The following is a 20,190-nucleotide window of genomic DNA, read 5'->3' as shown; positions in this document are numbered from 1 at the left end:
TTGCTCTTGCCTGGTCCCATACTTGCTCTTGCCTGGTCCCATACTTGCTCTTGCCTGGTCCCATACTTGCTCTTGCCTGGTCTCATACTTGCTCTTGCCTGGTCCCATACTCGCTCTTGCCCGGTCTCATACTTGCTCTTGCCTGGTCTCATACTTGCTCTTGCCTGGTCTCATACTTGCTCTTGCCTGGTCCCATACTTGCTCTTGCCCGGTCCCATACTTGCTCTTGCCCGGTCCCATACTTGCTCTTGCCCGGTCCCATACTCGCTCTTGCCTGGTCCCATACTCGCTCTTGACTGGTCTTATACTCGCTCTTGCCTGGTCTCATACTCTCTCTTGCCCGGTCACATACTCGCTCTTGCCTGCTCCCATACTTGCTCTTGCCTGGTCTCATACTTGCTCTTGCCTGGTCTCATACTTGCTCTTGCCTGGTCTCATACTCGCTCTTGCCTGGTCTCATACTTGCTCTTGCCTGGTCTCATACTCGCTCTTGCCTGGTCTCATACTTGCTCTTGCCTGGTCTCATGCTTGCTCTTGCCTGGTCTCATACTCTCTCTTGCCCGGTCCCATACTTGCTCTTGCCTGGTCTCATACTTGCTCTTGCCTGGTCCCATACTTGCTCTTGCCTGGTCTCATACTCTCTCTTGCCCGGTCCCATACTTGCTCTTGCCTGGTCTCATACTTGCTCTTGCCTGGTCTCATACTTGCTCTTGCCTGGTCTCATACTTGCTCTTGCCTGGTCTCATGCTTGCTCTTGCCTGGTCCCATACTTGCTCTTGCCTGGTCTCATGCTTGCTCTTGCCTGGTCCCATACTTGCTCTTGCCTGGTCTCATACTTGCTCTTGCCTGGTCCCATGCTTGCTCTTGCCTGGTCTCATACTTGCCCTTGCCTTGTCTCATGCTTGCTCTTGCCTGGTCTCATACTTGCTCTTGCCTGGTCTCATACCTGCTCTTGCCTGGTCTCATACCTGCTCTTGCCTGGTCTCATACTTGCTCTTGCCTGGTCCCATGCTTGCTCTTGCCTGGTCCCATGCTTGCTCTTGCCTGGTCTCATACTTGCCCTTGCCTTGTCTCATGCTTGCTCTTGCCTGGTCTCATACTTGCTCTTGCCTGGTCTCATACCTGCTCTTGCCTGGTCTCATGCTTGCTCTTGCCTGGTCTCATACTTGCTCTTGCCTGGTCTCATGCTTGCTATTGCCTGGTCTCATACTTGCTCTTGCCCGGTCTCATACTTGCTCTTGCCTGGTCTCATACTTGCTCTTGCCTGGTCCCATACTTGCTCTTGCCTGGTCCCATACTTGCTCTTGCCTGGTCTCATACTTGCTCTTGCCTGGTCTCATACTTGCTCTTGCCCGGTCCCATACTTGCTCTTGCCCGGTCTCATACTTGCTCTTGCCTGGTCTCATACTTGCTCTTGCCTGGTCCCATACTTGCTCTTGCCTGGTCTCATGCTTGCTCTTGCCTGGTCCCATACTTGCTCTTGCCTGGTCTCATACTTGCTCTTGCCTGGTCCCATGCTTGCTCTTGCCTGGTCTCATACTTGCCCTTGCCTTGTCTCATGCTTGCTCTTGCCTGGTCTCATACTTGCTCTTGCCTGGTCTCATACCTGCTCTTGCCTGGTCTCATGCTTGCTCTTGCCTGGTCTCATACTTGCTCTTGCCTGGTCTCATGCTTGCTCTTGCCCGGTCTCATACTTGCTCTTGCCCGGTCTCATACTTGCTCTTGCCTGGTCTCATACTTGCTCTTGCCTGGTCCGATACTTGCTCTTGCCTGGTCCCATACTTGCTCTTGCCTGGTCCCATACTTGCTCTTGCCTGGTCTCATACTTGCTCTTGCCCGGTCCCATACTTGCTCTTGCCCGGTCTCATACTTGCTCTTGCCCGGTCTCATACTTGCTCTTGCCCGGTCCCATACTTGCTCTTGCCCGGTCTCATACTTGCTCTTGCCCGGTCCCATACTTGCTCTTGCCCGGTCCCATACTTGCTCTTGCCTGGTCTCATACTTGCTCTTGCCTGGTCCCATACTTGCTCTTGCCTGGTCCCATGCTTGCTCTTGCCTGGTCTCATGCTTGCTCTTGCCTGGTCTCATACTTGCTCTTGCCTGGTCTCATGCTTGCTCTTGCCTGGTCTCATACTTGCTCTTGCCTGGTCTCATGCTTGCTCTTGCCTGGTCTCATACTTGCTCTTGCCTGGTCTCATACTTGCTCTTGCCTGGTCCCATACTTGCTCTTGCCTGGTCCCATACTTGCTCTTGCCTGGTCTCATACTTGCTCTTGCCTGGTCTCATACTTGCTCTTGCCCGGTCCCATACTTGCTCTTGCCCGGTCTCATACTTGCTCTTGCCCGGTCTCATACTTGCTCTTGCCCGGTCCCATACTTGCTCTTGCCTGGTCCCATGCTTGCTCTTGCCTGGTCTCATGCTTGCTCTTGCCTGGTCCCATACTTGCTCTTGCCTGGTCTCATACTTGCTCTTGCCTGGTCCCATGCTTGCTCTTGCCTGGTCTCATACTTGCCCTTGCCTTGTCTCATGCTTGCTCTTGCCTGGTCTCATACTTGCTCTTGCCTGGTCTCATACCTGCTCTTGCCTGGTCTCATGCTTGCTCTTGCCTGGTCTCATACTTGCTCTTGCCTGGTCTCATGCTTGCTCTTGCCTGGTCTCATACTTGCTCTTGCCCGGTCTCATACTTGCTCTTGCCTGGTCTCATACTTGCTCTTGCCTGGTCCCATACCTGCTCTTGCCTGGTCCCATACTTGCTCTTGCCTGGTCTCATACTTGCTCTTGCCTGGTCTCATACTTGCTCTTGCCCGGTCCCATACTTGCTCTTGCCCGGTCTCATACTTGCTCTTGCCTGGTCTCATACCTGCTCTTGCCTGGTCCCATACTTGCTCTTGCCTGGTCCCATTCTTGCTCTTGCCTGGTCTCATGCTTGCTCTTGCCTGGTCTCATACTTGCTCTTGCCTGGTCTCATACTTGCTCTTGCCCGGTCTCATACTTTCTCTTGCCCGGTCTCATACTTGCTCTTGCCCGGTCCCATACTTGCTCTTTGCCGGTCTCATACTTGCTCTTGCCTGGTCTCATACTTGCTCTTGCCCGGTCTCATACTTGCTCTTGCCCGGTCTCATACTTGCTCTTGCCCGGTTCCATACTTGCTCTTGCCCGGTCTCATACTTGCTCTTGCCTGGTCTCATACTTGCTCTTGCCTGGTCTCATACTTGCTCTTGCCTGGTCTCATACCTGCTCTTGCCTGGTCTCATACTTGCTCTTGCCTGGTCTCATACTTGCTCTTGCCTGGTCCCATGCTTGCTCTTGCCTGGTCTCATACTTGCCCTTGCCTTGTCTCATGCTTGCTCTTGCCTGGTCTCATACTTGCTCTTGCCCGGTCTCATACTTGCTCTTGCCTGGTCTCATACTTGCTCTTGCCTGGTCTCATGCTTGCTCTTGCCTGGTCCCATACTTGCTCTTGCCTGGTCTCATGCTTGCTCTTGCCTGGTCCCATACTTGCTCTTGCCTGGTCTCATACTTGCTCTTGCCTGGTCCCATGCTTGCTCTTGCCTGGTCTCATACTTGCTCTTGCCTGGTCTCATGCTTGCTCTTGCCTGGTCCCATACTTGCTCTTGCCTGGTCTCATGCTTGCTCTTGCCTGGTCCCATACTTGCTCTTGCCTGGTCCCATACTTGCTCTTGCCTGGTCTCATACTTGCTCTTGCCCGGTCTCATACTTGCTCTTGCCTGGTCTCATACTTGCTCTTGCCTGGTCCCATACTTGCTCTTGCCCGGTCCCATACTGGCTCTTGCCTGGTCTCATACTTGCTCTTGCCTTGTCCCATGCTTGCTCTTGCCTGGTCTCATACCTGCTCTTGCCTGGTCTCATGCTTGCTCTTGCCTGGTCTCATACTTGCTCTTGCCTGGTCTCATGCTTGCTCTTGCCTGGTCTCATACTTGCTCTTGCCTGGTCTCATACTTGCTCTTGCCTGGTCTCATGCTTGCTCTTGCCTGGTCCCATACTTGCTCTTGCCTGGTCTCATGCTTGCTCTTGCCTGGTCCCATACTTGCTCTTGCCTGGTCTCATACTTGCTCTTGCCTGGTCCCATACTTGCTCTTGCCTGGTCTCATACTTGCTCTTGCCTGGTCTCATACTTGCTCTTGCCTGGTCTCATGCTTGCTCTTGCCCGGTCTCATACTTGCTCTTGCCCGGTCTCATACTTGCTCTTGCCCGGTCCCATACTTGCTCTTGCCTGGTCTCATACTTGCTCTTGCCTGGTCTCATACTTGCTCTTGCCTGGTCTCATACTTGCTCTTGCCTGGTCTCATACTTGCTCTTGCCCGGTCCCATACTTGCTCTTGCCCGGTCTCATACTTGCTCTTGCCTGGTCCCATACTTGCTCTTGCCTGGTCTCATACTTGCTCTTGCCTGGTCTCATACTTGCTCTTGCCTGGTCTCATACTTGCTCTTGCCCGGTCCCATACTTGTTCTTACTTATCCCCATACTTGTCCTTACTTATTTCCATACTTGTCCTTACCTGGTTCCATACTTGCTCTTACCTGTCCCCATACTTGCTCTTGCCTGGTCTCATACTTGCTCTTGCCTGGTCTCATACTTGCTCTTGCCTGGTCTCATACTTGCTCTTGCCCGGTCCCATACTTGTTCTTACTTATCCCCATACTTGTCCTTACTTATTTCCATACTTGTCCTTACCTGGTTCCATACTTGCTCTTACCTGTCCCCATACTTGCTCTTGCCTGGTCTCATACTTGTCCTTACCTGGTTCCATACTTGTCCTTACCAGGTCCCATACTTGTCCTTACTTATTCCCATAATTGTCCTTACCTGGTTCCATACTTGCTCTTACTTATCCCCATACTTGTCCTTGCCTGGTGACATACATGCTCATACTTGCTCTTAATATACCTGGGGCTATGCTGCTCTGGTTCACTTTCTCCATGACTTTGCTTGCAGCGGCTGATTCCAGACTGAAGCCGACCACCAGCCGTGTGAGGTTAAATTCATCCAAGCGTCCGAGTTCCATCACTGGCATCAGCTCCATCATCCTCCTCTCCCCCATGATGGCGCTGATGATTAATAAGAGCAGCACGAAGGCCAAGTGCTGGAGCCACTCCTGCCCCGGGAGAGAGGAGATCATCAGCTGCTGCAGGTCTATTTCATTCCTTCTAGAAAGTTCTACGCCCCGACCTACAGTCATCACAAATGTCCATCGGAGCAGTCACCCACCTGTGTGCATTACACTATATACTGATCTGCTTCCTAGGTGCCAGTCAGTATAGCATGCGGCCCGCAGTGTAGTATGTGATGTATGTCCTGTATGTTATGTCTGCTGTACACACACAGACTGCATTGTGCTGCAGATACTTGCCAGGACTGTGTGCCACTTCCTCCGCCATTTCAGCAACAGATTCTTCCAAAGAAGAGCAAATGTCTGCTGCCACAAGCCGGGGTCCCTCCGCGTCTCCCCGATCATCTGAAACACAACATCTCACATCATAAGACCTCCAAATCCTGCCGAGAAACAGCCTGTATATCCTGTGTGATAGGTAGTCACAGCCCCGCCTCCTGCCGGTATATCCTGTGTGATAGGTAGTCACAGCCCCGCCTCCTGCCGGTATATCCTGTGTGAGAGGTAGTCACTGCCCCGCCCCCTGCCTGTATATCCTGTGTGAGAGGTAGTCACGGCCCCGCCCCCTTCCTGTATATCCTGTGTGAGAGGTGGTCACAGCCCCGCCCCCTGCCTGTATATCCTGTGTGAGAGGTAGTCACAGCCCCGCCCCCTGCCTGTATATCCTGTGTGATAGGTAGTCACAGCCCCGCCTCCTGCCTGTATATCCTGTGTGAGAGGTAGTCACAACCCCGCCCCCTGCCTGTATATCCTGTGTGATAGGTAGTCACAGCCCCGCCTCCTGCCGGTATATCCTGTGTGATAGGTAGTCACAGCCCCGCCTCCTGCCGGTATATCCTGTGTGAGAGGTAGTCACTGCCCCGCCCCCTGCCTGTATATCCTGTGTGAGAGGTAGTCACAGCCCCGCCCCCTGCCTGTATATCCTGTGTGAGAGGTAGTCACAGCCCCGCCCCCTTCCTGTATATCCTGTGTGAGAGGTAGTCACAGCCCCGCCTCCTGCCGGTATATCCTGTGTGAGAGGTAGTCACAGCCCCGCCCCCTGCCTGTGTATCCTGTGTGAGAGGTAGTCACAGCCCCGCCCCCTTCCTGTATATCCTGTGTGAGAGGTAGTCACAGCCCGCCCCCTTCCTGTATACCCTGTGTTAGAGGTAGTCACAGCCCCGCCCCCTGCCTGTATACCCTGTGTGAGAGGTAGTCACAGCCCCGCCCCCTGCCTGTATATCCTGTGTGACAGGTAGTCACAGCCCCTCCCCCTGCCTGTATATCCTGTGTGAGAGGTAGTCACAACCCCGCCCCCTGCCTGTATATCCTGTGTGTGAGGTAGTCACAGCCCCACCCCCTGCCTGTATATCCTGTGTGAGAGGCAGTCACAACCCCGCCCCCTGCCTGTATATCCTGTGTGAGAGGTAGTCACAGCCCCGCCCCCTGCCTGTATATCCTGTGTGATAGGTAGTCACAGCCCCGCCCCCTGCCTGTATATCCTGTGTGACAGGTAGTCACAGCCCCTCCCCCTGCCTGTATATCCTGTGTGAGTGGTAGTCACAGCCCCGCCCCGCCCCCTGCCTGTATATACTGTGTGAGAGGTAGTCACAGCCCCGCCCCCTGCGGATGACATCACTGATCATATAATGAGCAGGTGATGTGGAGCTGGACCTAGTATATGGAAGGGTTGATCTTGTGGAGCAGGGTATGCTGGCAGCGCTGGTGAATGGCTGCCTGGCTGTGTCTGCACATGGTCCTGCAGATGGAGACTGAGCTATAACAGGGATGATCTCTTCTCTCATTCTACAATGTGAACATCTTGGGGCTCATTAACTAAGGGTCGCGCTGCACTTTTGTCAGATTGTGCAACATTTTCGGGGATTACACGACTCAGGTATTTAAGAAGTGTCTGCGCTGGGATTGTGCCGCATGCAACCCTTTTTGTTGCTTCCATGCGACATTATTGAGGGGGTGCTGCCGGACACTCTGCCTGATTCGGACTGAGCGCGGGATTTAACTTTTAAATTGTGCTGCAAGCCCTAGCCCTAAAATGCACCACTAAAAAAGAGGGTGAACTCTGTCGGACCTGAGCGGGGAGGCGACACTTATTGCCGGGCGCACCATCTTAGTAAATCGCTGCACAGTACATTATAGTCGGACAATGCACTTTCTGTGAACTCCGGTGAGCAGATGAGTAAATGTGCCCCCAAGGGTCAGTGGACCGCGATTCTGTCCGGTTTCCCGAATATTTCCAGCTTGCGCTGAATAGCCCCGGGTTTTTGCCAAACGCGATCGGATTGTGGCACATCGGCGACGGCTTGCATGCAACAGAAATCGGGGGGGCGATGCCGTCGGACAACCCAACGGATTCAGACAAACCGCGGAATTTAAAAAGAAAATTGTGTCGCAAGATCAGCACTCACATGCACCAGGAAGAAGAAGGTGAACTCTGGCGGACCTCGGCGCGGAAGCGATACCTGCAGGAAATTGGACGCACGACGCACGAACCCAAATCCTCGTCGGACAACAGACCGCGGGATCGCTCCATTCTACAACGCTGATTCGGGTTCTGCCAGGATTCACTAAGGTCGTGCACCCGATGTCCCCTAGGTGTCGCTGCTGCGCTGCAGTCCGCCGGAGTTCACGTCCTCTGTCTCTGTGTATGTGAGTGCTATTTTTGCGGCACAATTTTTTTTTAAATTCCGCGTTTTTTCCGTATCCGTTGGGTTTTCCAACGGCCATGCTCCGATTTTCTGTCGTGTGAAACCCGGCGCTAATGCGCCACAATCCGATCGCATGCGCCAAAATCCTGGGGCTTTACCCTTAGTAAATGTGCCCCATTGTGTTGCATCGGATGTGATTGGTGGCCTTACGTGGGTGAAGGGGATAATGCAAAAAGGGGTTAGTGAGATAAAAGGGGCGGCCCTTGTCTCTGATGTCATAAGTTTCAACAAAACTATTCATGAAAATTTCCTAAACAACAATAACAAGGGGGAGGGGGGAAGGGGTTACACAGAGGAGTCAGAATACTGGAGGCTGGAGGAATGCGGCCCCATCATTCAGGGTCAGATCAGGCTGAAAACAAGAGGCCCAACCTAGAAGCCGAGAATAAACAAGATGCCTGCAGCAAGGAGGATGACGTAGGAGGTGTCCCCGGGGAGAGTCCTCCTCCAGGACATCGAGTAATCGAATGCATGCTCCCAGGGCTTCACATATGGAGGAGGATGAAGTTAGAGGTGTCCCCGGGGAGAGTCCTCCTCCAGGACATCGAGTAATCGAATGCATGCTCCCAGGGCTTCACATATGGAGGAGGATGAAGTTAGAGGTGTCCCCGGGGAGAGTCCTCCTCCAGGACATCGAGTAATCGAATGCATGCTCCCAGGGCTTCACATATGGAGGAGGATGAAGTTAGAGGTGTCCCCGGGGAGAGTCCTCCTCCAGGACATCGAGTAATCGAATGCATGCTCCCAGGGCTTCACATATGGAGGAGGATGAAGTTAGAGGTGTCCCCGGGGAGAGTCCTCCTCCAGGACATCGAGTAATCGAATGCATGCTCCCAGGGCTTCACATATGGAGCAGAACGACGTAGGTGGTGTCCCCGCAGAGTCCACCTCAAGGACCTAGAGTAATTGATTCCATTTGTACAAGGCCTCACATATGGAGGATGACGTAGGAGGTGTCGCCGGGGAGAGTCCTCCTCCAGGACATCGAGGAATCGATCGTGCCCTCGAGACAGGTATTTAGCAGGCGATTGTGTCGCATGTGATCAGATTTTGTTGCAATCGCGCCAGCTTTCATGCGACACAAACCGGGGGTCGGGCCATCGGACGATCCGACGGATTTTTTCAAACTGCTTAAAAATTGTGTTGCAAGACAAGCACTTACATACACCTGGAGGAAGAAGGTGAACCCCTGCGGACCTGATCGGGGAAGTGACACATTCAGGAAATCGGGCGCACGATCTAAGTGAATCGCGGCAGAGTTCATTATCGTCGGACAATCCGCATCGGGGATCGCGCAGGGACCGGGCAAGTAAATGAGCCCCATTGACTCTTTTCCAAAGAATGTGAACAAAGGCACCCAAATTATAGCCTCATAACGTTCTAGAAAAATAAGTGGATGCTTAGAAAACCATGGGAACACAAAGCAGACATTTGGGAAATATCTGTTATGAATTGTGTGCTAGGACTATCTTCAAAAGCAGAGAATTTAGAGCTTTGAAAATGGAGGATCTTTCAAAATTTTTTGCCAAATTTCAGTTTTTTCATAACGTAAAAAAATATCATCCAAAATTTATAAATTATTTGAAACTGTCTCAAAGTCCCCTTGATAGGTATAAGTGTTCCAAAGCTGTAACCACTTATAGTGACACAGGGAAGATTGGAAAAATGGGGCCAAAGGGGGTTAAATCAGGGACATCACCCAAGTACCATCAGAAACCATATAGCCAGAGTGACCCGGTGAAAAGAGGGAACCACAGGCTCCGCCTTGTTGTCACCTATAACCACATCTTGAGGAGGGGAAATGCACCCAAATGACACCCTATTTTACAGAAGCAGGACAACTGGAAGTCTATATTTCCAGACCCCACTCTTCTGTGCTATAGACGAGTTCCCAATCTAAAAATGTAATGTGGGGCTCACTGTCCTCTCTAGCAATAACAGGAACATCTCCCTGTAACCAGTCAAGATATAAAACCTGCCCTGACATAATCACCACCGACAGGATAAAGATTCCTCACATCAATAAGGATTATACGACCCCAGGTGACTTCACCTGCACCTCACACATTGGGGGTCATTTACTAAGGGCCCGATTCGCGTTTTCCCGACGTGTTACCCGAATATTTCCGATTTGCGACGATTTCCCCTGTATTGCCCCGGGATTTTGGCGCACGCAATCGGATTGTGGCGCATCGGCGCTGGCATGCACGCGACGGAAATCGTGGGGCGTGGCCGAACGAAAACCCGACGGATTCGGAAAAACCACCGCATTTAAAACAAAAAATCTGTCGCGGAGCTTGCACTTACCTTCACTCAGCCCGGCTCGGTGAACTCCAGCGCTTTCCGATGCTTTTCAGCACAGCAGCGCCACCTGGTGGACGGCGGAGGAACTGCCTTAATGAATCCCGGCCGGACCCGAATCCACCGCAGAGAACGAGCCGCTGGATCGCGAATGGACCGGGTAAGTAAATCTGCCCCAATGTCCTACTGGAGGCCTCTATGTGGTGATGTCCTACTGGAGGCCTCTATGTGCTGATGTCCTACTGGAGGCCTCTATGTGGTGATGTCCTACTGGAGGCTTCTATGTGGTGATGTCCTACTGGAGGTCTCTATGTGGTAATGTCCTACTGGAGGCTTCTATGTGGTGATGTCCTACTGGAGGCTTCTATGTGGTGATGTCCTACTGGAGGCTTCTATGTGGTGATGTCCTACTGGAGGCTTCTATGTGATGATGTCCTACTGGAGGCCTCTATGTGGTGATGTCCTACTGGAGGCTTCTATGTGGTGATGTCCTACTGGAGGCTTCTATGTGGTGATGTCCTACTGGAGGCTTCTATGTGGTGATGTCCTACTGGAGGCCTCTATGTGGTGATGTCCTACTGGAGGCTTCTATGTGGTGATGTCCTACTGGAGGCTTCTATGTGGTGATGTCCTACTGGAGGCTTCTATGTGGTGATGTCCTACTGGAGGCTTCTATGTGATGATGTCCTACTGGAGGCCTCTATGTGGTGATGTCCTACTGGAGGCCTCTATGTGGTGATGTCCTACTGGAGGCTTCTATGTGGTGATGTCCTACTGGAGGCTTCTATGTGGTGATGTCCTACTGGAGGCTTCTATGTGGTGATGTCCTACTGGAGGCTTCTATGTGGTGATGTCCTACTGGAGGCTTCTATGTGGTGATGTCCTACTGGAGGCTTCTATGTGATGATGTCCTACTGGAGGCCTCTATGTGGTGATGTCCTACTGGAGGCTTCTATGTGGTGATGTCCTACTGGAGGCTTCTATGTGGTGATGTCCTACTGGAGGCTTCTATGTGATGATGTCCTACTGGAGGCTTCTATGTGATGATGTCCTACTGGAGGTAACTATGTGGTGATGTCCTACTGGAGGCTTCTATGTGGTGATGTCCTACTGGAGGCCTCTATGTGGTGATGTCCTACTGGAGGCTTCTATGTGGTGATGTCCTACTGGAGGCCTCTATGTGGTGATGTCCTACTGGAGGCCTCTATGTGGTGATGTCCTACTGGAGGCTTCTATGTGGTGATGTCCTACTGGAGGCTTCTATGTGATGATGTCCTACTGGAGGTCACTATGTGGTGATGTCCTACTGGAGGCTTCTATGTGGATATGTCCTACTGGAGGCTTCTATGTGGTGATGTCCTACTGGAGGCTTCTATGTGATGATGTCCTACTGGAGGCTTCTATGTGGTGATGTCCTACTGAAGGCTTCTATGTGGTGATGTCCTACTGGAGGCTTCTATGTGGTGATGTCCTACTGGAGGCTTCTATGTGGTGATGTCCTACCGGAGGCTTCTATGTGGTGATGTCCTACTGGAGGCCTCTATGTGGTGATGTCCTACTGGAGGCTTCTATGTGATGATGTCCTGCTGGAGGCTTCTATGTGATGATGTCCTACTGGAGGTCACTATGTGGTGATGTCCTACTGGAGGCTTCTATGTGGTGATGTCCTACTGGAGGCTTCTATGTGGTGATGTCCTACTGGAGGCTTCTATGTGGTGATGTCCTACTGGAGGCTTCTATGTGGTGATGTCCTACTGGAGGCTTCTATGTGATGATGTCCTACTGGAGGCTTCTATGTGGTGATGTCCTACTGGAGGCTTCTATGTGGTGATGTCCTACTGGAGGCTTCTATGTGGTGATGTCCTACTGGAGGCTTCTATGTGATGATGTCCTACTGGAGGCTTCTATGTGATGATGTCCTACTGGAGGTAACTATGTGGTGATGTCCTACTGGAGGTTTCTATGTGGTGATGTCCTACTGGAGGCCTCTATGTGGTGATGTCCTACTGGAGGCTTCTATGTGGTGATGTCCTACTGGAGGCCTCTATGTGGTGATGTCCTACTGGAGGCCTCTATGTGGTGATGTCCTACTGGAGGCCTCTATGTGGTGATGTCCTACTGGAGGCTTCTATGTGGTGATGTCCTACTGGAGGCTTCTATGTGGTGATGTCCTACTGGAGGCCTCTATGTGGTGATGTCCTACTGGAGGCTTCTATGTGGTGATGTCCTACTGGAGGCTTCTATGTGATGATGTCCTACTGGAGGTCACTATGTGGTGATGTCCTACTGGAGGCTTCTATGTGGTTATGTCCTACTGGAGGCTTCTATGTGGTGATGTCCTACTGGAGGCTTCTATGTGATGATGTCCTGCTGGAGGCTTCTATGTGATGATGTCCTACTGGAGGTCACTATGTGGTGATGTCCTACTGGAGGCTTCTATGTGGTGATGTCCTACTGGAGGCTTCTATGTGGTGATGTCCTACTGGAGGCTTCTATGTGGTGATGTCCTACTGGAGGCTTCTATGTGGTGATGTCCTACTGGAGGCTTCTATGTGCTGATGTCCTACTGGAGGCCTCTATGTGGTGATGTCCTACTGGAGGCTTCTATGTGGTGATGTCCTACTGGAGGCTTCTATGTGGTGATGTCCTACTGGAGGCTTCTATGTGGTGATGTCCTACTGGAGGCTTCTGTGTGATGATGTCCTACTGGAGGTCACTATGTGGTGATGTCCTACTGGAGGCCTCTATGTGGTGATGTCCTACTGGAGGTCACTATGTGGTGATGTCCTACTGGAGGCCTCTATGTGGTTATGTCCTACTGGAGGTCACTATGTGGTGATGTCCTACTGGAGGCTTCTGTGTGGTGATGTCCTACCGGAAGCCTCTTTGTGTGAAAAATGGAAGCAACTGAGAACAAACATGAACTCTTTATCACACCATTAAATAAAAGGGGATTTATGTTTCTGTACTGAAACACTTCTGCAGCCCTGACCTTACAGTCACGGATTTGAAAGTCCTTATATTTAAAGACCATTTAAAACCTCAGAGACAGAGAGAGAGGAGGTTCTGGGATTAGAAGTTTATGATAACATTTAACATTCTCAGAACAGGGATGAATACATGAAGTGGATTTATGTATTTTTATGACTCTTAAAGGGGTTTCCCCATGAACCAAAGTGAGGTTCTATCCAAAGGATAGGGCATAACTTGCTGATCGGTGATCAGTGAGGAGACCCCCGAAGGTCACGAGAACATGGGGTCCGATGGGGTTCCAGGTACCTCAGTTGGACCCCTCATTGCTCCCGGAAATTAATGGAGCAGACGGCCCAGAATGATCGTTCTGCTCCATAAATCTCAATGGAGCTGATGGAAATTGCCGAGTGCCAGGCTCGGTGATCTCTGCCAGCTCTATAGAGATTCAGATTTAGTCTGATGAAGAGACATGAGTAATCCTGAAAACTGGCAACTAACAAATCAGGACTCTAAACTTTCATCTTTTTAACCACTGGCTAACACAATACAAAAAATTCTCAGAAACCCTGGAAATAAGAGAATCCAAGTGTCCAATCTTTCTTTCCGACATCTCAGAGAGAGAAGGTTCTGGCATCTGTTCCAGTCTCTCTATAGACAACTCTGCTGATGATCTAGAACATAAGTTCTCGGTCCAGTTCCAGACTGCATCTCTGTATCACATGCCCGATACATGAGGTTCTACAGACTAGGTCCAGGATAGGTCCAAGTTCTATCCACTTTGAACAGGTTTCATTTTGAATCTAAGCCATAAGTTGATCAGGCAGAAAGCAGGAGCAGACATACTTCCTATAATGTCTGAAGTAAAGCAGAAGTGAATCCAAAAATAAATACAAAGTGTTGCAACAAAAACTTGTAGATTTTCTTGTAGAAAAACAAGTGAGATTTATTGTCAAATGTTTATGCCAATCTAAGACCATTCATGATAGTGTAATGTCCCGCAAGATGGGTCATCACTAAATTCAGCACCTTTATCCAATAATTAACTTTTTCTGTCCTCTACTTCCCAAAATGATTGTTTAAATTGGGATTACATCATGCCTGTAACTAAGGAGTTAATGTGCAACCTATTTATGTCATGTTGGAAGTTAATGTATCATTTCTGAGGTACACAAGGCTGTGATTGGTTAGAAGGCTCATAATATTCGGTCTATAAATTCAAGCTCTGTCTGGGGCTCTCTACAAGTTGCTGCTCAAGCAGCAGAACCAATCTGGCTCATATTTCCTGCCCTCTGACACCGAGGTCAAAACTAAAGTACTACTAGTTTACTTTACAACGGATTCATCACCACAGCCAACCAATCCACCACCTTGTGTGTTCCTGCAGGGAGGAACATTTACATCCTATTACCTGCTGATGTTCTGGACTGTGTCTGCCATTAAAGAGACTGCGAGTTCTTTCAAGATTCCTGCTGTCTAGTGTAATCTCTAGACTGCCACTAACATCACGGGCCAACCGTTCATCATCTGCAGGGTCAGGAATCCATTACGTCACATACAGGGAGTGCCTCGGGAGATCCCTTATCTACACTGCAGTCTCTCCTCTTCTTGCATTCCCCTCGCTGGCTCGATGGGAGTGGATGAGGACTGTTCTCCGGAACCAAGCCACTGTGACATAACACTCAGGTACCAGGGAGTCCAGCTGCCCCCACACTGCGGTCAGGCCCCAGTGGGCTAACGTTGCAATAGCACTTCATTCCTCTACTATGGACAACAATGAGAGTTAATGGAATGGAGGAGGTCCCACTGGTGGTTTAAGCCGTATAGAAATCCGAGTTTTATTCAACGAAAAGGAGGTGGAAACAGGGGATTTCAACCTCGAGAGAAGAAGTATTTTCTCACAAACACACACAAGCCAGTGGTCAGACAATCAGTGGTTTCAATGGTGCCCCCAAAACGTTGCTGTAGCTCTGAGGCCACTAATAACCAATGAAGGTCCTCGTGAGGCCATGGACACTTCTATCCCTACATAAATGCTGAAATCAGGAGCTGAAGCAGGGTAAGTAAACCTTCTTTTGTTACATCTTCCACCATCTCTGAGGCACAACAATGAGCATGACTACACCCCAAAATATGCCAACACTCCCTGTCCAAGAGATTACTGCTTCTGGTTCTCAAAAGATCTGTTTGGAGAGATTTGCAACAGGAAATGTAAGTCACTGACCTAAAGGTTCTAGCAGAGAAGAAACCCTAAAGAGGTCCTACAAGCACGTGGCTGTGATAATCGCCTAGACATGGACAGCGAAGGACATATAAGAATCCAGATGTGAAGGATGTCCTTTGGGAATATCGTCACAACATCTGCAGTAGAGGATGGAAATTATGGGAATATTTTACTGTGACCAGACATGAGCTGCAACACACAAATTTAAGAATTGTGGAGGGGAAACTATTTTGCCAAACAGTGTGAAGGCTACGACGATGGTCAAGTGATCATAATATCTGTGTAAAGGGTGCCCCTCTGTACACACCAGCACTGCGCTTGGGCTGCTTACCTCTCCCCGTTCCTGATGCCGGTCCACGGGCCATGCGCGCGCGTCCCTGTCTCCTAGGGCACGCGTGTGCCGGTTTCAGAAAGTTTAAAGGGCCAGCGCACCGTTAATAGGTGCTGGCCATTTCCCAGAATTCTATATAAACCTGCTTCTCCCTGCCGGATCTTCGTGCCTTTGTGTGCTAGAGAAAGCTGTGTTCTATGCCCTTTGATGATTTGTGATTTCCTATTGTGACCCTGGTTCCGATCCTGACGACGCTCCTCGGCTGCCTGCCTTGACCTATTGCTACTGATCCCGTGCTGCCATCCTGACCTCCTGCCTGTCCCCGACTACGATTCTGCTTAGCGTTTTTATACCTCGCCTTGTCTGTCACCGCAACAAAGTCGCACTCGTGGAACGACCTGCGGGCTCTGGTGAAAACCAGGTACCACTTACACTCCGGTCCCAGGTGTCGCCTTACGTCATCGTCTGCGGTGGTCCAGTGGGTCCACTACCCCAGAATCCTGACAATTTGTTTATCGATAAAAATATAATTTAGGGGTCAATGCAGTAGGTACAATCCAGTACAAGCTCCTTGTCCCATCACTGATCCGGCCGGTTATGGAGGAACCTGTTTTCGGATCCCTTAATGTTAGAGAAAAACTTCACCAGTAGGATCGGAGAACTAAAAAGAAATGTTGAGATCTGTGAAAAATCTATATTTATATTTTGTAACAAAGGTGCATGGTGCCTGCATAACCAAAATCAGGGGGTAGGATTTTATGTGGCAGCGAAGGGCTTTCCCTTAAACACACGGCACAACGTGAGCCGGGTAAATGGGCGGCTTAGCCGGAACGCGGTTATTGCAGAGCGAAGTGCCGGAAGTCGCACGTGATGAACATCAATATTTAATAACCAGCAATTATATATTTCACTTTGTGCCCAAAGAACATAAGATAAGTGGTTGGGTCTAATGTAAAAAGAGTAAAATATAATTAAGCAATCAAACAGAAGCAAAGCAACACATGCTATGTGCACTGAACCAGCAGGGGGCATCTCTAAGTAATCAGCTCCGTGTAATCCCCTTTTACACATTATGGGAATGCTTCACCCTTATATATATGATTGGGACACTTCACTCACTTACATAGACTGCAGGATGTCTTCACCCCCCTATATACATCACAGAATGGTCTCATTCCCCTATATACATCACATATGTCTGTGGTCTATGGTGATGTTAGATCCTTCCCTACTCTAGGTGTAGAGGATGCCCCCTGTCTATGGTGATGGTAGAACCTCCTCTCCTCTAGGTGTAGAGGATGCCCCCTGTCTATGGTGATGGTAGAACCTCCTCTCCTCTAGGTGTAGAGGAAGACCCTGTCTATGGTGATGGTAGAGCCTCCTCTCCTCTAGGTGTAGAGGATGTCCCCTGTCTATGGTGATGGTAGAACCTCCTCTCCTCTAGGTGTAAAGGATGCCCCCTGTCTATGGTGATGGTAGAACCTCCTCTCCTCTAGGTGTAGAGGAAGACCCTGTCTATGGTGATGGTAGAACCTCCTCTCCTCTAGGTGTAGAGGATGTCCCCTGTCTATGGTGATGGTAGAACCTCCTCTCCTCTAGGTGTAGAGGATGTCCCCTGTCTATGGTGATGATAGAACCTCCTCTCCTCTAGGTGTAGAGGATGCCCCCTGTCTATGGTGATGGTAGAACCTCCTCTCCTCTAGGTGTAGAGGATATCCCCTGTCTATGGTGATGATAGAACCTCCTCTCCTCTAGGTGTAGAGGATGCCCCCTGTCTATGGTGATGGTAGAACCTCCTCTCCTCTAGGTGTAGAGGATGCCCCCTGTCTATGGTGATGGTAGAACTGCCTTTCCTCTAGGTGTAGAGGGTGCCCCCTGTCTATGGTGATGGTAGAACCTTCTCTCTGATAGCTATAGAGGATGTCCCCCTGTCTATGGTCATGGTAGAGCCCCCTCTCCTCTAGGTGTAGAGGATGCCCCCTGTCTATGGTGATGGAAGAACCTCCTCTCCTCTAGGTGTAGAGGATGCCCCCTGTCTATGGTGATGGTAGAACCTCCTCTCCTCTAGGTGTAGAGGATGCCCCCTGTCTATGGTGATGGTAGAACCTCCTCTCCTCTAGGTGTAGAGGATGCCCCCTGTCTATGGTGATGGTAGAACCTCCTCTCCTCTAGGTGTAGAGGATGCCCCCTGTCTATGGTGATGATAGAATCTCCTCTCCTCTAGGTGTAGAGGATGCCTCCTGTCTATGGTGATGGTAGAACCTCCTCTCCTCTAGGTGTAGAGGATGCCCCGTCTATGGTGATGGTAGAACCTCCTCTCCTCTAGGTGTAGAGGATGCCCCCTGTCTATGGTGATGGTAGAACCTCCTCTCCTCTAGGTGTAGAGGATGCCCCCTGTCTATGGTGCTGGTAGAACCTCCTCTCCTCTAGGTGTAGAGGATGTCCCCTGTCTATGGTGATGGTAGAACCTCCTCTCCTCTAGGTGTAGAGGTTGCCCCCTGTCTATGGTGATGGTAGAACCTCCTCTTCTCTAGGTGTAGAGGATGCCCCTGTCTATGGTGATGGTAGAACCTCCTCTCCTCTAGGTGTAGAGGATGCCCCTGTCTATGGTGATGGTAGAACCTCCTCTCCTCTAGGTGTAGAGGATGCCCCCTGTCTATGGTGATGGTAGAACCTCCTCTCCTCTAGGTGTAGAGGATGTCCCCTGTCTATGGTGATGGTAGAACCGCCTCTCCTCTAGGTGTAGAGGATGTCCCCTCTCTATGGTGATGGCAGATCCTCCTCTCCTCTAGGTGTAGAGGATGACCCCTGTCTATGGTGATGGTAGAACCTCCTCTCCTCTAGGTGTAGAGGATGCCCCCTGTCTATGGTGATGGTAGAACCTCCTCTCCTCTAGGTGTAGAGGATGTCCCCTGTCTATGGTGATGGTAGAACCTCCTCTCCTCTAGGTGTAGAGGCTGCCCCCTGTCTATGGTGATAGTAGAACCTCCTCTCCTCTAGGTGTAGAGGATGTCCCCTGTCTATGGTGATGGTAGAACCTCCTCTCCTCTAGGTGTAGAGGATGTCCCCTGTCTATGGTGATGGTAGAACCTCCTCTCCTCTAGGTGTAGAGGATGTCCCCTGTCTATGGTGATGGTAGAACCTCCTCTCCTCTAGGTGTAGAGGATGTCCCCTGTCTATGGTGATGGTAGAACCTCCTCTCCTCTAGGTGTAGAGGATGTCCCCTGTCTATGGTGATGGTAGAACCTCCTCTCGTCTAGGTGTAGAGGATGCCCCCTGTCTATGGTGATGGCAGAACCTCCTTTCCTCTAGGTGTAGAGGATGCCCCCTGTCTATGGTGATGGTAGAACCTCCTCTCCTCTAGGTGTAGAGGATGTCCCCTGTCTATGGTGATGGTAGAACCTCCTCTCCTCTAGGTGTAGAGGATGCCCCCTGTCTATGGTGATGGTAGAACCTCCTCTCCTCTAGGTGCAGAGGATGTCCCCTGTCTATGGTGATGGTAGAACCCCCTCTCCTCTAGGTGTAGAGGCTGCCCCCTGTCTATGGTGATGATAGAACCTCCTCTCCTCTAGGTGTAGAGGATGCCTCCTGTCTATGGTGACGGTAGAACCTCCTCTCCTCTAGTTGTAGAGGATGCCCCCTGTCTATGGTGATGGTAGAGCCTCCTCTCCTCTAGGTGTAGAGGATGCCCCCTATCTATGGTGATGGTAGAACCTCCTCTCCTCTAGGTGTAGAGGATGCCCCCTGTCTATGGTGATGGTAGAACCGCCTCTCCTCTAGGTGTAGAGGATGCCCCCTGTCTATGGTGATGGTAGAACCTCCTCTCCTCTAGGTGTAGAGGACGCCTCCTGTCTATGGTGATGGTAGAACCTCCTCTCATCTAGGTGTAGAGGACGCCCCCTGTCTATGGTGATGGTAGAACCTCCTCTCATCTAGGTGTAGAGGATGTCCCCTGTCTATGGTGATGGTAGAACCTCCTCTCCTCTAGGTGTAGAGGATGCCCCCTGTCTATGGTGATGGCAGAACCTCCTCTCCTCTAGGTGTAGAGGATGCCCCTGTCTATGGTGATGGTAGAACCTCCTCTCCTCTAGGTGTAGAGGATGACCCCTGTCTATGGTGATGGTAGAACCTCCTCTCCTCTAGGTGTAGAGGATGTCCCCTGTCTATGGTGATGGTAGAACCGCCTCTCCTCTAGGTGTAGAGGATGTCCCCTCTCTATGGTGATGGTAGATCCTCCTCTCCTCTAGGTGTAGAGGATGACCCCTGTCTATGGTGATGGTAGAACCTCCTCTCCTCTAGGTGTAGAGGATGCCCCCTGTCTATGGTGATGGTAGAACCTCCTCTCCTCTAGGTGTAGAGGATGTCCCCTGTCTATGGTGATGGTAGAACCTCCTCTCCTCTAGGTGTAGAGGATGTCCCCTGTCTATGGTGATGGTAGAACCTCCTCTCCTCTAGGTGTAGAGGATGTCCCCTGTCTATGGTGATGGTAGAACCTCCTCTCCTCTAGGTGTAGAGGATGTCCCCTGT

At 50.8% G+C, this 20,190-nt stretch overlaps 1 protein-coding gene across 5 annotated transcripts in view; it reads right to left on the bottom strand.

Moving 5' to 3' along the window:
• The window catches only part of LOC140065199 (ABC-type organic anion transporter ABCA8-like), a 261,107-nt gene that overhangs the window by 114,484 nt on the left and 126,433 nt on the right, over positions 1-20,190 (bottom strand). For all 5 annotated transcript variants that reach the window (XM_072112790.1, XM_072112791.1, XM_072112792.1 and 2 more), the window contains 2 exons: positions 5,373-5,477; positions 4,910-5,117 (listed from right to left, as the gene is read on the bottom strand). In XM_072112790.1, coding sequence (XP_071968891.1) covers positions 4,910-5,117; positions 5,373-5,477 — 313 coding nt within the window. The remainder of the gene's footprint in view (positions 1-4,909; positions 5,118-5,372; positions 5,478-20,190) is intronic.

This window comes from Engystomops pustulosus, chromosome 6, assembly GCF_040894005.1.
Source record: "Engystomops pustulosus chromosome 6, aEngPut4.maternal, whole genome shotgun sequence".
In the NCBI taxonomy this organism is placed as follows: domain Eukaryota; kingdom Metazoa; phylum Chordata; class Amphibia; order Anura; family Leptodactylidae; genus Engystomops; species Engystomops pustulosus.
This window is presented reverse-complemented; position numbering and strand designations above follow the sequence as displayed.